Source organism: Eumetopias jubatus, unplaced genomic scaffold (assembly GCF_037043125.1).
Source record: "Eumetopias jubatus isolate StellerSeaLion01/CBP00866 unplaced genomic scaffold, mEumJub1_p1.0 scaffold_7, whole genome shotgun sequence".
Taxonomy (NCBI): domain Eukaryota; kingdom Metazoa; phylum Chordata; class Mammalia; order Carnivora; family Otariidae; genus Eumetopias; species Eumetopias jubatus.
In genome coordinates this window covers 102,372,356-102,392,283 of record NW_028274813.1, presented here as the reverse complement: position 1 = coordinate 102,392,283, position 19,928 = coordinate 102,372,356, and the positions used below count along the sequence as shown (strand labels likewise).

At 34.9% G+C, this 19,928-nt stretch overlaps 2 protein-coding genes across 5 annotated transcripts in view; one reads left to right on the top strand and one right to left on the bottom strand.

Moving 5' to 3' along the window:
• The window catches only part of VPS13C (vacuolar protein sorting 13 homolog C), a 182,107-nt gene that overhangs the window by 64,382 nt on the left and 97,797 nt on the right, over nt 1–19,928 (top strand). For all 4 annotated transcript variants that reach the window (XM_028099926.2, XM_028099927.2, XM_028099928.2 and 1 more), the window contains exons 23-34: nt 1,014–1,143; nt 1,955–2,033; nt 3,089–3,228; nt 6,156–6,309; nt 9,495–9,574; nt 11,188–11,247; nt 12,584–12,743; nt 13,488–13,604; nt 14,479–14,582; nt 14,791–14,958; nt 15,437–15,741; nt 17,426–17,573. In XM_028099926.2, the coding sequence (XP_027955727.1) occupies nt 1,014–1,143; nt 1,955–2,033; nt 3,089–3,228; nt 6,156–6,309; nt 9,495–9,574; nt 11,188–11,247; nt 12,584–12,743; nt 13,488–13,604; nt 14,479–14,582; nt 14,791–14,958; nt 15,437–15,741; nt 17,426–17,573 (1,645 nt within the window). The remainder of the gene's footprint in view (nt 1–1,013; nt 1,144–1,954; nt 2,034–3,088; nt 3,229–6,155; nt 6,310–9,494; nt 9,575–11,187; nt 11,248–12,583; nt 12,744–13,487; nt 13,605–14,478; nt 14,583–14,790; nt 14,959–15,436; nt 15,742–17,425; nt 17,574–19,928) is intronic.
• LOC114206281 (uncharacterized) lies at nt 7,882–8,641 on the bottom strand. The gene has a single exon (XM_088024820.1). It carries the CDS (start codon nt 8,558–8,560, stop codon nt 7,898–7,900), a length of 663 nt encoding a protein of 220 aa, XP_087880946.1. The 5' UTR covers nt 8,561–8,641; the 3' UTR covers nt 7,882–7,897.

Genomic DNA, 19,928 nt, shown 5'->3' with positions numbered 1-19,928 from the left:
AGTAAGCTGGGGTATTTCTAGGTCTTCCCTCATTTGTTTTCCGTTTTTCATCTGTCTTTTGTTGACTAATGTCCAATGTCTTTTCAACCATTGTTTCATGTATTTTGTCCAACTTTGTAGTTATTTTGGGTGGGAGGGTTCATCCAGTCCCTCTATTTGAGATGCCTTTAGTTTCACAAATAATAAAGAAGCATCTTTACATATTTATGGTGCTTTCAACTTACAGAGTACTTTTGTAGAAAGTTCAATATTTTGAGACAGGAATAGCCAACCACCGGCCTCTTTTCGTGTGTGCCTTATACAGAATATCACTCTTCATATAATGGTTAGGCAGCTGTCAACTTGAGCTGCTCATGTTGGCAAGTCAAAGGTAAGCAGTAACTGGAAAGAACTTCCTGAGCAGCAAACAGCTGCCACAAAGCTATTGAGACAGATAAGCCAAGGCAGTTATGCTGAGTAGGGAAGCCGAGTAGAAGCAGGGGTCCAAAAGTAAGCAACTAATGAGAGCACAACAATGATTCAGTAGTGGGTAAAACAGATGTCCTTAGGGTGCTTATATTTTAATCAGGAGACATAAAATAAGCAAACATATATGATATGTCAGGTGCTGACAAGTACTAGAAAAGGAAATAAAGTGCAAGGCAAGGGGATAGAGAGTGATGGAGTAGATACTCTCAGATATGTTTAATATAAAATCTTTGATGCCAGGAAATAGTTAAAGCATGTATAGTGGTTTTAAAAATTAGACATTGTGTTTGAAAATATGTTCATAAAAATTAGTTAACTTTAAAAGGTTTGGCTGCTGAAGAGGGATACATTAAAATTATCTGGAAACTTGGCTTACGTAGAACCTTTCATTCTCTGACAATGTTGACTGAATGAGGCATTAGTTAGATTAAAACATGTCCAGAGTCACTTTGACTCCACAGTGTAGTCTCAAATCCATTCCCCTCCCCCCGCCATAATAGAGAGAAGCTGGACCTTAAAACCTTACAGTTGAATTGTATTTTTAGATTGAAAGTATCTGGAGGACTTCCATTGGTGCATGTGAGAATTTCTGACCAGAAGATGAAAAATGTGCTATGTTTGATTAACAGTATACCCTTGCCACAGAAATCCTCTGCACAGTCTCCAGAGAGACAGGTAAATAGATCTAATAAAAATGCTGCATTTTTACATATGTGTATATGGTGAGTTTTTTTCATCTTTCTATGAGCTAATTTGTTTTTGAATATTTTTTAGGGCCAGTTTCATTTATTTGATACACTTCTGAAGTTTAATGTTGTTGATTCTATACAAAAGTGCATATGGCATTGAATAGGGAAATTTTGAAGCCTGTTTTCACTACTCTTTAGAGTGGTGGTAGGAAGTCAGCTTTTAGAGAACAAAGGGAACAAAAAGACAAAGGAAAAAAATGTTTTACAAATTTATGAAATGTGTTTAAGTAAATTAGATACAAAAACCTCCTTAAAATGTTACAAAATAGAATAATTTGTATGTAATTTTCTTACACATTAGACTTAAAAGTTGTAGATAACTTTAATTGGAATTGATCTTTACAACATAAAAAAGGTGCTGAATTTCCACTTACTTTGAAATGAAATTTGAGAGAGCCCACCAATGCTGATACCATTTTCCAGGCACCTGTGATACAGTTAGTATTGTCAGAGACACCAACTAATTGACACACAACTAAATGATAAGTAAACTTGTCTACTAGAGTAGTACACAGTCTGCCCTTATAAATACAGGTGGTAGTCTTAATAGTTAGTAAACACTAGCCAACCATTAGTTGATTGCATAAAGTCCTTTTTTGGAAGATTTGTGTATTGTGGGTGTGTGTGTCTTTCCATCTCTCTCTAGCCTCTATTACTTTTTCAGTATTTTTCTCATTTAAGTACATTTGATCCTGCTAAATCAGTATGTTAAGAAAACTTCTTGTATTCTTTTCTAGGTATCCTCAATTCCTATTATTTCAGATAGGACAAGGGACCTACTTGATACTTCACTGTTGCTAGATGGAGTAGAATCAGGTAAGGAAAGTAAATGTTCTTTATTAAGCCAAGCCTGTATATATTTGTATATAGAGATAAAATTTTCAGAAAATAAAGGAATTTTGAAAGTATTAAAGCAATTCACTGGTTTTAGTTCTAGTTGTTCTAGAACACATGTTCTAGTTATTCTAACCAACTGTGTCATTTTGAGTCACTTTTTTTTGGTTTTGTTTAAATTCAAGTTAGTTAACATAGAGTGTATTATTAATTTGGGGTAGAATTTAGTGATTCATCAAGACAGTATGGTACTGGCACAAAAACAGATAATATAGATCAATGGAACAGAATAGAGAACGCAGAAATGGAGTCACATTTTTTTTAAGCCCAGTTTCTTCATTTGAATGAAAGGATTTTTTTTTCTTTTTAAAGATTTTATTTGTTTGAGAGAGAGAGAGAGAGAGAGAGCACAAGCTGGGGGAGGGAGAGGGAGAAGCAGACTCCCCTACTGAGCAAGGAGCCCAACATGGGGCTCAATCCCAGGACCCCAGCATCACAAGCTGACCTGAAGGCAGACGCTTAACTGACTTAGCCACCCAGGTGCCCCGAAAGAATTTTTGTGATTGCCAGTGCATAAGAGTCTAAACAAGCTACTTTTTCTTTTTTGCCCCAATTTCTACCTGATCTGATCTTTTTTTCTAGCTCTAGCCTAACTGATCGTGTTTAATTTTGAAGTAGAGTGTAAGCTTCATGAGGACAAGGATCATGTCTGCCCTGTTTACTTTAGTATCCTTAATGTCTGGTACAGACTGATATATGATGATGGATGATGCCCAACAGTTATTTATATTGAATATTGAATTAGTGAACTGAAGTGAAAAACAGAACTATTGAAGAAAAAAATAATAGGGTAGTTTGGTCTTTATATATCATTATCACATGCCAGGTTGAGTTACTTGGTGGGTTTCGAAAAACATAACTGTATTCTGATTCTAAATATGAAGATTATATCTAATAAATGAATTTTACTTTTGAGAGATTTGAGTGTTTCATGCAGTTTTCAGTGGACATTCAAGTCAAATGAATGTGTTCTTTAGAGTCTGATGATGAATATTTTGATGCTGAAGATGGAGATACACAGACTGGTAAAAGTGTGAGAAGTTCAGTACTAAAAAAAGTTGCAGAGGCCCCAAATGAGGAGCTCATTAATCTTTTACTAAAGTTTGAAATTAAAGAGGTATGTATTTTTGTTTTGTCCATAAGTAAATATATTGTTGTCATCACTATCCTTGTAAACTATCTCATGCTAGATTCAAATATTAAGTATATTAAAAATATACTCTTTCTTCCCTACTTCCTAACACACATACACAGTTCCAAGAAAATGAAATGTTATTTTGTAAAAACTGATATGAGAGTGATCTATACTGTATCTAATCTATTCTGGAAAAGCTCAAGATACATAGAGTGGTTTTTTTTTTTAGAGAGAGCATGCCAGCGGGGTTTGTCGGGGTGGGGAGGGAGAAGAGAGAGAGAGAGAACCAAGCCTGAGGCAGGGCTTGATCTCACGACTCTGAGACCATGACCTTGAGCCAAAATCAAGAGTTGGACACTTAACTGACTGAGCCACCCAGGCGCCCTCAGAGTAATCCTTTTATTTTTTATTTTTTTATTATGTTCAATTAGCCACTGTATAGTACATCATTAGTTTTTGATATAGCATTCAGTGATTCTTTTAAAGTAAAAGATCATGTCATTTCTCTGCTCACAACCGTCTGTTGGCCTCCATCTTGATTAGAGTAAAGGGTTAAGTCCTTCCCATGGCCTGCTAGGCCTTACATGGCATACAGGTCACCCCATATGACTTCTTTAGATTCATCTTCAGTTCTCTTCTGCCTTGCTCACTCTGCTCCAGTCATATTTCATTATCCCTTCAGTAAATATTCATCAAGTGTCAACATGGAGTGCATTGTTTTAGGTACTGACCTTATAGCAGCGAGCACAAAGTTCTTGCCTTATGGAGCTTACACTTGCCTTTTGTTCTTCCTTATATATACCAAAGCACATTCTTTGTGCTTGCTGGGGTATTTTTTTTTTTGTTGACTTTTTTTTGCCTGGAACACTCTTTTTCTGTATGACTTGATTCTTTACTTCTATTAGATACTTGCTCAAGTGCCATCTTACTGGAAAGTCCTGACCACCCAATAAAGGGAACCTTCACTTTTCCCCACTCTTCTTAGAATATAAGCTCCATCAGGACAAGGACCTTGTCTGTCCTGGTCACTTTGATGTTCCTAGCGGCTGGCATGGCCTTGTACATGGTAGATGATGCCCAATAAATATTTTATTGAATATTGAATGAATAAACTAAAATGATAAACAATGATAATCAGAATCATCTAAGAAAAAATAGTATTGTTTTTCCCAACTTGACTTCTTTTGCCATTTTGAGGTTTTAAATGTTGCTATAGTGAAATATATTAAATTTTTTCTTTATATCTTAGTGTATGTTTAGAAAATTCTCCTTGATTACAAAAATATTTACCCACACTTTAATATATTATTTTATGATTTCATTGCTTTCACTTAAATCATTGATTTATCTGAAATTTACTTTTGTATAACAACTCTGTACTGAATATCTTGTTATACTATCTTATTGTTTCTATTTTTCAGTTGACACTCCTAGTTTTTCTTAAGTATATATCACTGCCAACAATGTTATTTTTGCTTTTTTTCAGTATTTACATTGTTCTGGTTATTATTGCTACCTAACAGGTTATTCCAAAACATGATAGCTCAAAACAACTGTTTTATTTTGCTCAGAGTATTATGGGTTAGGAATTGTGGAAGGGCCCAGCTTAGCAATTTTTTTTAAAGATATTTATTTATTTGAGAGAGGGAGAGAGAGAGAGTGAGCACTTGTGGGGGCCAGAGGGGCATAGGGGAGGGAGAAGCTGACTCCCCGCTGAGCAGGGAGCCCAACACAGGACTTGCTCCCAGGACCCTGAGATCATGACCTGAGCCAAAGGCTTAACCCACTGGGCCACCCAGGTGCCTCCCAGCTTAGTAATTGTTGTGTATAGTTTTTCATGTGGTTGCAGTCTGATTTGCTGGAGCTACAGTGACCTGAAGCTTCAGAGGGCCTCAGAAGTGTCTGTCTCATGAGGCTGGCACTTAATACTGGCTGTTGGCTGGGACCTCAGCTGGGACTGTTTGAAATGCTTACTCATGGCCTCCTGAACATGGCAGTCTCTGGGCAGTTGAACTTTTTACATGGCAGCTAGCTTTCCCTCAGTATGCATTCCCAGGTGGAAATTTTATGGGTCTTTTTTATCATTGGAAGTTATTATTGTGTTGCTTCCTCTGTAGCCTGTTGAATGAAGTAGTCACAAGCCTGTTGAAATTCAAAGATGGTAGACAAAGATCTCTATCTCTTGATGGAATATCAAAGAACTTTCATGTTTTAAAAATTGCCACATGGGGCGCCTGGGTGGCTCAGTCATTAAGCGTCTGCCTTCGGCTCAGGTCATGATGCCAGGGTGCTGGGATCGAGCCCAGCATCGGGCTTCCTGCTCAGCGGGAAGCCTGCTTCTCCCTCTCCCACTCCCCTGCTTGTGTTCCCTCTCTCGCTGTGTCTCTCTCTGCCAAATAAATAAAATCTTAAAAAAAAATTGCCACATAAATATTTTGTATTTGATTGACTAAATATACTGGTTGTCATATCCAGAATAAATTTAAATAATACTGTAATAGTGAATAGCCTGTCTTACTTTTTACTTTAATGGGGGGAATGCTGCTTTTTTTTTTATCAACACACGATTTAAACATGATGATAGGTTTAAACATGATAGAGTTAAACATCTAAACATGATAGGTTTAAGAAAAACATATTAAGTAAGAATCCATACATTCCTGTTTCTACTAAATTAAAAAAGTAAATCAATAATTGATGTAAAATTATATCATGATTTTTATATAGATGTATTCTGAATAATAGAATTTAAGGTGATAATTTCCAGTCATAGTAAATAACTTTATGGTAGTAAGAAAGTATGAGCAAAGTTTCTTTTATTCTCATGATGATATGTATGAAGAAAAATTTTGTTTTTAAGCATGATTCTAAAATTCATCAAGCCTTTATTGTCTGTCCTGATCTTTTAGGTGGTTTTGGAATTTACCGAACAACAGAAAGAAGAAGATACAATTCTGGTATTTAATGTTACTCATTTAGGAACAGAGGCTACAATGAGAACATTTGATATAACTGTGGTATCTTATTTAAAGAAAATCAGCTTGGATTACCATGAAATTCAAGGTAATAGTCGTAAATATAGAAATAATCGTTAATAAATATAATATCACTTTGAGTATCTAAAACACCTATGTATATAATAATATAATAAATAATAGCTAGCACCTGTTTTAAGAATTTTATAAATAATAACTCATTTAACCCTTATGACAATGTTATTATCTCCAATTTACATATGAAGAAACTAAGGCATAAATTTAATATAATTTATCCAGGGTCATACTGCTGGTTAGTGGCTAAACCATGATTAAAACCGATTAAAACCCTGGAAGTCTGGGTTTGTATTCTTAACTACTGTGATCTACTGTCTTAGAGAGTCCATATAAATCTCCTTTATATAGGGAATATTATTCCCATTTTACAAGAAAGGTTAAATAAGGAGGGATTAAGTGGCTTATTCAAGACCATGCATCTTAGGAATGGCAAAACCTAGTATTTATCTCTGATCTTGTAATATTAAAGTCTTTGTTCTTTCTATTAAATAGAATAGTAAACACTAGCCAACCATTAGTTGATTGTGTTTATATATCAGAAGCAGCACCAGGTTATAAAAACTTAGGATGGGGGATAAAATTCATTATTTTAGAAGCTCTTATGGTTTATTTCGGTGTACATCTTGTGTGCTAATTAAGTATTTGAGGAATGATGTAATGGGCGAATCTACAGTAATTACTTAATATTTGCCTAATATTTTCATCAAATACAAAGTCCTATTTTTGTTATTTTTTAATAGTTGAAACTAAAACACATCTCAGTTTAGAAGAAAAATGTTTTATATGTTAGTCAGTTTCTATAAGCACTATGTTTGGATGGAGTTTACATTACTGTCTTGAGGGGAAAATGTAAAAAATTTGCTAGGCTGTTTTTTCCTTTAGGGAAGGTTATGACCTTGACGCTGAAGTGAAAATTCTGAGATTTCTCAGGAGCAGGAGTTATAGAACTGCAAATAATAAAATGGTGTGTAAATATCTTCTTCCACAGCTTTTTGAGGCAGTTCCTTGGTATGTCTATGTGAAGGATATAGAGGATATCTAGTAGTGTACCTGTAGTTTTTAAACTAAAAGAAATTTAGCAATTCCCCTCCCTTAGAAAATATTTTCTAATAAGCCTTCTCTCAGCCTAAACAAAGGAAAATTATGTAAATTTCTTTAATATGAATGAAATATTCTTAGAATTTTATAGCTTAATAAGGTATTACATATTTTTCTTTCTTTTTTTTTTTTAATTCCGTAATTTTTTATTTTACCACTACCACAATTTACAGGGCAATATAGCTGATGTAATGAAAAGACAAAGACAAAGCTCCAACAGATGAAAGACCTCAGGAATGTACATGTAACTGATACTACACTGCATTAATCAGTAGCTGCACTTTTTGCACACTGTGGCTATGACAGTCCTGAACAAGAAGGGTTTCCTGTTTAAGCTGCAGTAACTTTTCTGACTATGGATCATCGTTCCTTCTGTGGCAGATTTTTACAGTTCCTCTAATGCAGTTGGAACCACTGTCTCAAAGTAACCTGCAGCTTTCCTGACCACTCCTTGCTGTCTCTCCTGCCAAGAACTGTAGCCCTTTTCTTCTGAATTTTTTTTAGAACCATCTGCTACCATATCCACCACTTCCACCACCAGATCCATAACCACCACCATAGGGACTGCCCGAGCTGCTTCCACCAAAACTGCCCCCCTTCGTGGGTCCATAATTTGATTGCTGTTGTCCACTATAATTTCCAAAATCATTATAGTTCCCACCACCACCGTAGTTACCTCCAAAATTTCCTCCTTCATTGTAACCATCGTATCCTCCACCACCACCTCCATATCCGCCTCCTTGGTTTCCATATCCTGGTCCACCACCACCATCGCCTCCTCTACTACTATATCCAGGACCACCACCGTAGTTGCCACCATCACCTCCAAATCCATTATATCCACCCTGAGCCCCTCCATAACTACCTCTGCTGCCACCACCTCCACCACCATAGCCGCCTCTTCCACCAAAGTTTCCACCACGGCCAAAGTTACCACCACCTCCAAAGTTTCCTCCATGACCCATGAAGTTGCCAGATCCACCTCCACGACCTCTTTGTGATCCAGCAGACTGCATTTCTTGTTTAGAAAGGGCTTTTTTCACTTCACAGTTATGCCCATTAATAGTGTGGTATTTCTGAACAACAGTTTTATCAACTGTATCATGATCATCAAAAGTTACAAAAGCAAATCCTCTCTTTTTTCTACTCTGCCTGTCTTCCATAACTTCTATGGTTTCAATCTTGCCATACTTTTCAAAGTAGTCTCTCAAATTATATTCTTCTGTATCTTCTTTAGTACCACCAACAAAAATGTTCTTCACTGTTAGGTGGGCACCAGGCTTTACAGAATCCTCTCTAGAAACAGCTTTGGTTCCACTACATGCCCATCAACCCTGTGTGGTTGGGTGCACATTGCTGCATCCACCTCTTCAACACAAGAGTAAGTCACAGAACCAAAACCCCTGGAACATTTTGTTTGGGGGTCTCTCATCACCATACAATCTGTAAGTGTACCCCATTTTTGAAAATGTTCTCTTAAACTATCATCTGTAGTTTCAAAGCTCAAACCACCAATAAACAGTTTTCTTAACTGCTCTGTTTCCTTTGGATCATAGCCCTCCTCCCCCCGGTGGCGGCAACGGCCGGAGTCGGGCTGGGGGCGACCGGGCGGTGGTTTTACCTCCATTTTGAGACCGGACTCACCTCTTCCAACTCGAGTTCAATATGGGCCCTGGTATTACATATTTTTCTGGTTCAGTCTTGTTATATAGTTGAGAAAACTAAAGTTGAGTATCTCCTAGTAAGGGTAGAGATGAACTAGAGTTAATTTTGCTTAATTCTTAATTAACTTGTCTTTCTCCTGCCGTATAAATGCACATATGTCCTTAAAAATATCTAGGGAAGTATTGATTATTTTTGAACACAGATGTAAAATCAAATGAAAATAAATATGCATGTTTTTAAGTAAGTTGGATGCTAAAGGTAAGATCAATATTTAGATTGGTTTATTTATTCACCAGTGCGTGAAAATATGTGCAGTCTTTTTAAAGCTTAATTAGCAACATTTTTTTTAAAAAGAAAAAGACATACAGAAAATTCCAATCTTAAAAAAAGAGCAATTTATTTGAAACACTTTTTTCTTCTTCTTTAATCTAGGATCCAGAAAGAAGCCCCTTCACTTGATTAGCTCTTCTGATAAACCTGGATTAGATCTCTTAAAAGTAGAATATGTTAAGGTAAGGGCCATAAAATGTTTACAAATTTATTGTATACTCTAAACTGTCATCTGGAAGGAAAAAGATGATTAGTAGAAAAAGCAGATTAGTAAATGCTCCAGATGTTTGTCATAGGTTTTAATCACAGGGATATCCACTGTTTCTTTTTCCATTTTCATGTTACACTTTCTCTTTCACTTAAGTACAAGACTAGGACCATTAAGAAGCCACAAGCCCTCTGTCCCCAAAGATGGAAGCTTCGGATGACATAGAATGCACTCCTATCTGTTGGGGCATATTCACCTGCCTATATTCATTGTATGTGTAGATGATATTTGGCTGAGTATCCTTCATCTAAAGGAATAAAGTCAGATTTGATTGGGTGCAGAAGAGAACTGCCAGGATTGGGAAGGGACTTAAAAAGATATCATATGAGAAATGCTGAAGGAAGTAATGGTATTTAGCTTCATTCAGGATTAGTTGATTTGTTTAATCATTCAACAACTATTTATTGAATGTCTTTGTCGGGTTCTATTAGGCACTTGGGATACAGAGATGAAAAACATTCCCTGTTTTCAAGGAAATTATGGACTTGTAGGAAGATAGACAAGTAGATAAAAATTAAAATATGTGGTTGATTCTCTCACAAAGAAGAGTATAAAGTTTTATTGCATTAAAGAGGCAGAGATGGGGAGTCTGGGTGGCTCAGTTGGCTAAGCATCTGTCTTCGGCTCAGGTCATGATCTCAGGGTCCTAGGATTGAGCCCCGCATCTGGCTCCCTGCTCAGCGGGTAGTCTGCTTCTCCCTCACCCTCTGCTTCCCCTCCCCCTGCTCATGCTCTCTCTCTCTCAAATAAATATAATCTTTTTTTTTAAAGATTTTGTTTATCTATTCATGAGAGACAGAGAGAGAGAGAGAGAGAGAGTGAGAGAGAGAGGCAGAGGGAGAAGTAGGCTCCCAAGGAGCAGGGAGCCCAATGCGAGATTCGATCCCAGGACCCTGGGATCATGACCTGAGCCGAAGGCAGACACTTAACTATCTGAGCCACCCAGGCGCCCTCAAATAAATATAATCTTAAAAAAAAAAAAGAGGCAGAGAAACTGGCCTAGCCAGAAGGCTTCTCACAAGAGGTAAAACTGAATTTACTGTGGATGTTCCCAAGAGACAGAACTTGAACCAATAGATAATTATGATGGGAGATAGATTTTTGACTTAGTATGAAGACCTAATTAAATCAAATTTCTCTAAAGATTAAATTTGTAAGAAAATGAGATTTCTTTCACTGGAGTGAACCTAAAATAGACTTCCCAAAGATATAAAGGGATTCAAGGATTGGGTGATGGATGGGCTAGATGACCTTTAAGCCTTCCAGCCTTCAGAGTTTATAATTCTGGTCTCTAGCTGTAGTTTCCACCTACATAGTCTTCCATATTTGGAGAGGAGAACAAATTTGCACGACTGTAATAAATAAATAATTTGGCTATACATTTAAAATAATGAGAATAAAATTAATTATATAATATACATAAAATTACAGTTCTGAATAATATAAAAAATAAGCTAAAGATCATAATAAGTGATTTATTTACTTTGGTCTTAAATCCTTCTTTAGAACTTTTGTTCTTTTTTTTAGGCTGATAAGAATGGACCTAGTTTTCAAACCACATTTGAAAAAACTGAACAAACACTTAAGGTAAGAAATTTAGTTTAAAGAATGTATCTTATTTGAAAATAACTTACTGTGGAAGTCTCCAGTCCTTTGAGGAATAATGACTGGGTAATTTGATGAAATTATCAAGAACCAATAAAAGTTATAAATTAATCTCATAGATACCAACCATGCTCTATATCATTTAGTATCATAGAGCTGGTGTTTTAACCTACTGTAGCACATCCTAATTATTTCTTATAAAGGGAATGCTATAGATGACAGAACTTTGATTTACAAAGAAACAGCAGGATTTTAAACAAATCATACAATATACTGCTGTTTAATGCAGGGCTGAGAAAGTGTGAAATACAAGGAGAGATGTTGAATATTTCTGGAGCCACATTAAGGTAGTCACACGGAGGAAGAGGAAACAAAAAGTAGTTGTGGGTTACATTAAAAAGATAATCAGAGATAGGAATTTTAGGTTACACTTTTGAGAGATGGGAGAATCTGTTGAATATTGTGAACCCTCCTTTTTATAGTTTTTTATATCCACTTAGTGCTTTGAGGCAATAAAAGGAAATTCTTTTTTTTTTTTTTTTTTTAGATTTTATTTATTAGAGAGACAGAGTGAGAGAGAGCATGAGAGGAGAGAGGGTCAGAGGGAGAAGCAGACTCCCCACTGAGCAGGGAGCCCAAAAGGAAATTCTTTTATAGAAGCAAAGATTTTTTTTAAAAATTTTCATTTGCTATTAGAAAATCACATATTCCTGAAAGCAATTTTTGTTGGTGTCTTAGCTTTCTTGGGTCACTGTTTTAAAAAATGTAACTTATTTTTCTAAAAGATTTATTATCTATCTATCTATCTATCTATTTAAATGATAAGACTATTATTACGGTTTTAGACAATCATTTAGTAACTGAGAATTCACTTATAATTGTACTTTTTGTATTTAAATCTCATGAATATCACATTTGAAATTATTTCTTGACCTACTATTAACACATGGTGATTTTGGAGTTTTATGATCTGACTTATATGTTTTATGTAATCATAATAAAGAGTCCATTGAAGATCCAAAAACATGATGGATATTGGGATGGTCATGACAAGCAGATTATAGGCTCCATGTTAATTATGCTTGGGAAATGGAATAATTAGGTTACTTTGATATTCATAGGAACTCTCAATGTGTGTGTGATTTACTCTCTATATATTTCCTGTTTAAGGAGTCTAGGCTATGAATCTTGATCTCTCTCTTCCTTCCAAGCTGTGAAAGCAGTGATGTAGGCCTAGCTAGAAGCCTTTCAGGTCCATCGTGGAGATTATGGGTATAATTGGCCTGAAAAATAAATTTTCTTTTTAAAAAATTTCTAGGTGGCTTTTTCATCTTTAAATCTGTTGCTGCAAACACAAGCTCTTCTGTCTTCTATTAATTACCTGACAACCATAATTCCATCCAATGACCAAAGAAGTGATTCCAAAGAAGTGCAAATTTCAGATGAGAAGCAACAAAAAAATTCAGCTCTGCAGAAAGGTATGAAAAACACTTCATTTCTTGTTAACAAGCATGTTAGAATCTAGAGGAAAACAAGGAATCTTAGAGATCATTTAGTTCAGTCTTTTGTGTGCCATTTTCCCCACTTCTGTCCTTTTTTTCAAACAAAATCATATGTGGGTAACTGCTATATAAGGCAAAGGTAACTAATACTGTTGCTTTAAAAAAAAAATACCTGTTTTTGTTCTTTGATGGTGGTGGGGAATGCTTTCGGTGGATAATAGGGAAGAAAACCTATATTTACATTGAGTTCTTCCTCCCTTATCTGTGGCTCCTGAAGAGGCTCCACAGAGGGTTGGTCTTCCCTTCCATTTTACAAATAAGGAAGTAAGACCCAGAAACATGAGGATAGCAGTGCAGGGATAGCGTCTAGTTGAACAAGAGCCCAGATTTCAGATCAGGAAGAATTCAGTTTAAATCCTGCTTCTGCTACTTAAATTAAGTGACTGTAGGCACATTATTTAACTTCTCTGAGTTTCAGTGTCCTTATGTTATTTATTTTGTGTTTTTTTCTTGCTTTTAAATTATAAAAGTAACATATCTCAATATGAAAAATGCAAACTGTACAGAATATATAAAGCAAAAAAATTTTGAAATCTTTAAGAACTTGAGAATTTTATAATTTTTTAAAACAGAACTATGGGTCACTTAATCTAAGGAAGAAACCTTAATAGTTTGAATTACTAGAATTCCATGTGATAGAATGCTTTGTTTTATTTTTAGTGATTGTATCCTCTAAAGATAGGGATGTTATTGACTTCAGGCTGTTTGCCAAATTGAATGCTTTCTGTGTCACTGTTTGCGATGAGAAGAACAATATTGCTGAAATCAAGATTCAAGGTAAAAGTTTTCACACTGTTAAAAATTGTTTAAAAGATAGCTTTTTAAAAAAATTTTAAAAAATATATAAATGGAGGGCTCTGAGCTGTGAAAACTGGATAATTCTTTTCATGACATAATTGAACTGCATGTTTTCTTTGCTCTTTGGGCTGTAGCTGCTGGTCAGAATCTGACCATCAAATTGAAGCACACATACTAGTATTTTGAATCTTTCTGAGAGTTGTCTTGGAGGTGAAAAGAGATACTGACGTCCACATGGGGATGCTGTTGATTAGCTGGTATAGATGTCAATCCAGAATTCAGGTTAAAGTCTATGAATATGCTTTCTATTGGTACAAATGCAAAACAACCTTATAATGAAGAGGAAAGCCTATGAGCCCATTATGTTCTTTTAGGCAAAAGCTGCTACGACTAATCTGATTCTGTCTTTACCAGCTCATTGTGATCCGATAAATGTAAAGAATATACTTAATGAAATTCTTGAATAACTAAAAACCCCCTCAAATTATGTGTGTTTTTGTTGTTGTTCTTTCCAAGCTGGCAGTGTATCTGTAGTGAATTTGATTCATGAAACTTAGAGCTTCTGTGTAATGACTGGATATAAGATATAAAGGGTTTCCTAAAACCCCATGATAATCAATTTGTATTAGGTGTAGTTTTTTCAGAAGGTTGAAAATTCAGGTAATTATAATGAATTTATAGGTTTCATTGTTTATAACACTAAAAATATATAATATTGCCGCTTATTTATCAGTTGGGAGTTCAAATATAGCTAAATTTTCACCCCCAAATAAAATTACACAATGAAAAGAAATATCTTAAGATCTTATTATGGTAGGTCTTTAGAAATTGTAATAATATAATTTTTTTTCAGGTCTTGATTCTTCTCTTTCTCTTCAGTCAAGAAAACAGTCACTATTTGCCAGACTGGAAAATATTATTGTCACAGATGTTGATCCTAAGACAGTCCATAAAAAAGTAGGTGTAGTAAATAGATAGCTAATATGTTTTGATAATTGAATATGAGATTTTATTTTTAAATATACTTTAAGAAATATTAATGAAATATGTTTTGATACACAAATCTTTGTTTCAATAATGATTAAAAATATAAGTCCCTTTTCAGTGAGAGTTTATTTTGTCATTATCCTCTTGGAAAGAGTACATTCAAATCTCTGCTTTTCAGGCTGTCTCAATAATGGGAAATGAAGTTTTTCATTTTAACTTGGATTTGTATCCAGATGCTACTGAAGGAGAGTCCTATACTGACATGTCCAAAGTGGATGGTGTGGTATCACTGAGTGTTGGCTGTATTCAGATTGTCTATCTTCATAAATTCCTCATGTCACTTCTGGTAAAATCTCTATTTATATATTGATTTTTCAACTTAGAAATACGTAAGTCTGGTAGTTATGATTGCAGATCTTACAAACTTTGGATTTTAGGACGTGCATTGTTTTGATTATAGATGGTATTGATGCATTAATGTAGAGGTCAAAACCTCATTTTAACAGCTGAAATCTGAGTCACTTAATGATTTTTGTCTAGAACTGGAATTATTTTTTTGCCAGAACATAGTGCAACCAAATTTTCAAGTAAAGAAATACTGAAAATGCTTTTTTCCCCCTTCTGTTCCTCAGCCAAAACCCTTAGCCCTTATCAGGTAGCTCATAAATACAGATGGATGATCGGTGATTCCTTCCGAATTTTAGATAAATAAGACTCAATTGAAAGTTATGTACAGGAAAAAAATAGTGTATAGATAAAAAAGATTGCATTATTAATGATGTGCTTGTCATGTGTTTATCTTCTTTTATACTTTGTGTCTACAGAACTTCCTGAACAATTTCCAGACAGCCAAAGAAGCTCTAAGTGCTGCCACTGCTCAGGCTGCAGAAAAGGCTGCCATGAGTGTGAAAGATCTTGCCCAGAGGAGTTTTCGTGTTTCTCTCAATATTGATCTGAAAGCACCAGTTATAGTCATCCCACAGTCTTCCATTTCCACTAATGCAGTAGTGGTCGATCTTGGGCTAATCAGAGTTCAAAATCAGTTTAGTCTGGTGTCTGGGGAAGACCATTTAAACCCTCCAGTAATTGATAGAATGGATGTGCAGCTAACAAAGCTCAAGCTCTCTAGGTATACTTTCTTTCAATAATTATGGATTTAAATATTATTTAATGTTTTCCATGAAATTTTGTGTACATTGAAATTTATACCCACAGTGCTTCTGTTGCACAGAATATTCACTTATTAATTCATTTTTTGAAAAGATTTTATTTATTAGAGAGAGAGAGATAGCAAGAGAAAGCATGAGCAGGGGTGGGGTGGGGAGAGGGAGAAGCAGGCTCCTTGCTCAGCAGGGAGCTCAAGGACGACGTGGGGCTTGATCCCAGGACCCCAAGAACATGACCTGAGCCGAAGGCAGATACTTAACCGACTGGCCACCCAGGCGCCCCTGAATAGTTTTTTTTTTAATCAACTTTTTATTTTGAAAAATTTCAAACTTAACAGAAAAATTCCAAAAATATTACCATGGACACACTTACAATCCTTCACCTGGTTCACCAATTGTTTACATTTGCTTTAACTCTAAGAGTATGCATATTATTATCATTCAAAACATCTTTTTAATTTAATTTTTCCAGGTGAGATGAAATTGACTTATTATCTTAGTTTCAGATGTATAACATGATTTGATATTTGTATATATTGTGAAACGATCACCACAAGTCTAGTTAACATTCATCACTACACATAATTACAGTTCTTTTTCTGGTGATGATCTTTTAAGATCTACTCTCTTAGAAACTTTTAAAAATCCAATACAGTATTATTAGCTAGTCATCATGCTGTACATTACATCCCCAGGACTTAATTTATTTTATAACTGGAAGTTAAAACATTTTTTGCTGAACCTTTTGAGTATAGACGTCTTAACCCTTTGCTCTAAATGCTTTAGCATGTGTCTCCTAAGAACAAGAGCAAAGATCCTCTTATATAACCAAAATGCAATTTCAAATTCTGGAAATTTAACACTGATCCAACAATAATATCCAATATGCAGTCAATATTCAAATTTTACCAGTTGTCCCAGTAGTGTCCATTACAGTAATTTTCCCCTTGATCCAGGATCACGTATGGCATTTAATTGTATCCCATACTACTGAGGGGGATTTCTATACTGATGGGTACTTGCTCTGGAATAGTTCTTCAGCCTTTCTTAGTCTTTCATGATGATGACAGTTTTGAAGAGTACAGTCTAGTTATTTCATGGAATGTCTCTCAGTTTGGTTTTGTCTGAGTGATTCCTCATGATTTAATTGAGCTTGTATATTTTTGTAAATATCTGTGTAAATAATGATGTATCTGTAGAACTCCCACCAGATGAACATGAAAGTCTCTATATCATACATTTTAAAATCATTTTCTACGCCATCCAAGGAGATTTAATTATCCTGAATAAAAAAGGAAAATTATAAGGCAAGTTCAGAAAATAATTCTGGAGAAGAGCTTTGTCAAACTCTTTAGAAAATGCTAACTGTTCATCTTGCCATTTTTAAAAAATCTCTGTATAAATGCATATCAGTCCTTGTACAGATGTATTTGATGATTCCCCCATATATTCAACTATATGAATTTCTTTTTAAAAATTTAATCCATGTGTGACCTACTGTTTGAAGAAGGTTTTTTTAATGGCTGATTGTATATCATGTATTTTAATCTGTCTTAAAGTGAATTATTGATTGAAATTAGAAAATACTTAACTAGCACTGTTTCAAATCAGTGTTTATGCATAGATTTCAATTATATTTTTAATTAGGACAGTGATCCAGCCAGGCATCTCCCATTCTGATATTCAGCTCTTGCACCCAATTAACTTGGAATTTTCTGTAAATCGGAATCTAGCTGCATCTTGGTATCACAAAGTGCCTGTTGTAGAAATTAAAGGACATCTTGAGTCAATGAATGTAAGTATATGAGTGAAAAAAACTCATTACTGAAATTTTAGATTCTGAAGACTTTCTTAGTATAAATCCATATGATACATGAAATTGTTTACTGATTGGCGTACAGAAAATTTCAATGAGATGTTGTCCAAAAAGATGTTTATTATTTAGCAGAATTTAATCTTCAGTTAAGTGTAACTTAACATTTGTGTATGTATGTATATATGTACAGTTGATATACAATATTAGTTTTGGGTGTATAACATAGTGATTCAACATTTATATACATTGCAAAATAGTCACCATAATGTCTTTTATCATCTATCATCTTACAAAGTTAATATTGTATTATTGACTATATTTTCCATACTGTATATTACATCCTCATGACTTATTTATATTATAACTGGAAATTTGCTCTTATTAATCCCTTTCACCCATTTCGTACCCCTAACCCCCCTTCCCCTCTGGAAACCAACCACTAGTCTGTTCTCTGTGTCTATGAGCCTGGTTTTTGTTTTGTTTTGTTTTTTAGATTTCACATATAAGTAAAATCATGCTGTATTTGTCTTTCTCTGACTTACATCATTAGGCATAAGTGTTTTTGTTTTCTTTGGATAGATAAGCAGTAGTGGAATGGCTGGATCACATGGTAGTTCTATTTTTTTTTTTTTAGGAACCTCCATACTGTTTTCCATAGTGGCTGTACCAGTTTACATTCCTATCAACAGGACCTGTGGGTTCCCTTTTCTCCACATCCTTGCCAGTACTAGTTGTTTCTTGTCTTTTGGGTAATAGCCATTCTGAGAGGTGTGCGGTATTATCTAATTGTGGTTTTGATTTAATTTCCCTGATGAATAGTGATGTCGAGCATCTTTTCATGTACTTGTTGGTCATTTCTGTGTCTCTTGGAAGAATGTCTATTCAGATCCTTTGCTCATTTTTTAACCAGATTGGTTTTTTGTTTTGTTTTGTTTTTTTAAGATTTTATTTATTTATTTATTTGACTGAGAGAGACAGCGAGAGAGGGAACACAAGCGAGGGGAATGTGAGAGGGAGAAGCAGGCTTCCCGCTGAGTAGGGAGCCTGATGCGGGGCTCGATCCCAGGACCTGGGATCATGACCTGAGCTGAAGGCAGATGCTTAACGGCTGAGCCACCTAGTCGCCCCTAACCAGATTGTTTTTTTTATTACTGAGTTGTATGAGTTCTTTATATATTTTGGATATTAACTGCTTATCAGATACATGACTTGCAAATATCTTTTCCCATTCAGTTGGTTGCCTTTTCGTTTTAATAATGGTTTCTTTTTCTGTGCAGAAACTTTTTAGTTGATATAGTTCCAGTTGGTTATTTTTCCTTCTGTTGCCCTTGTCTTTAGAGTCAGATCTAAGGAAAAATCTTTAAGATCGATGTTAAGGAGCTTAACACCAATTTTTTTTTTTTTTTTGTTAGGAGCTTTATGGTTTCAGGTCTCACATTCAAGAGTTTGATCCATTTGAGTTAATTTTTATATATAGTGTAAGAAAGTGGTCCAGTTTCATTCTTTTACGTGTAACACTTAAATTTGAACACATCCAAAACTCTTCCCCTCCCACAGAATTTGTTTTTGATGTCCCTTTTTACATCTTTTATTTTTACTACTTTTGTTTTTTTTTAACATTTTTAGTAGTTTTATAAGTGATTAATCTACTACCTTTACTATATATTCATCTTTTCCAGTGAGATTTTTACTTTCATATGTTTTCTCTTTATTAATTAGTGCCATTTCTTTTCATCGTAAGTCTTTTTTAACATTCTTAAAAGGCTGGTTTAGTGGTTCTGAACTCCTTTAGCTTTTGCTTATCTGAGAAACACTTTATCTCTCCTTCTATTTGAATGATAAACTTGCTAGGTAGAGTATTCTTGGTTGGAAAGTTTTTTTAGTACTTTGAATATGTCATGCTACTCCTTTGGCTTGTAAAGTTTCTTCTAAGAAATTTGCCAATAGCCTTATGGGGTTTCCCTTGAACATAACAAGTTGTTTTTGTCTTGCTGCTTTTAAGATTCTCTCCTTATCTTTTACTTTTGACATTTTAATTATAATGTATCTTGGTGTAGTGCTCCTTGGGTTCATCTTTTTTGGTACTCTCTGGGCTTCCTGGATCTGGATATCTGTTTCCTTCCCTAGGTTAGGGAAGTTTTCAGGCAGTATTTCTTCAAAAAGTTTTCTGCTCCTTTCCTCTCTCTTCTCCTCTGAGACTTCTATAATGTTAATATTCTTCTGTTCATTGTCCCAAAAGTCCCTTAAGATAACTTCATTTTTAAAAATTTTTAAATGTTGTTGTTACTCTGTGTTGGTGAGTTCTGTTGCTTTATCTTCCTGTTCACTGATCTG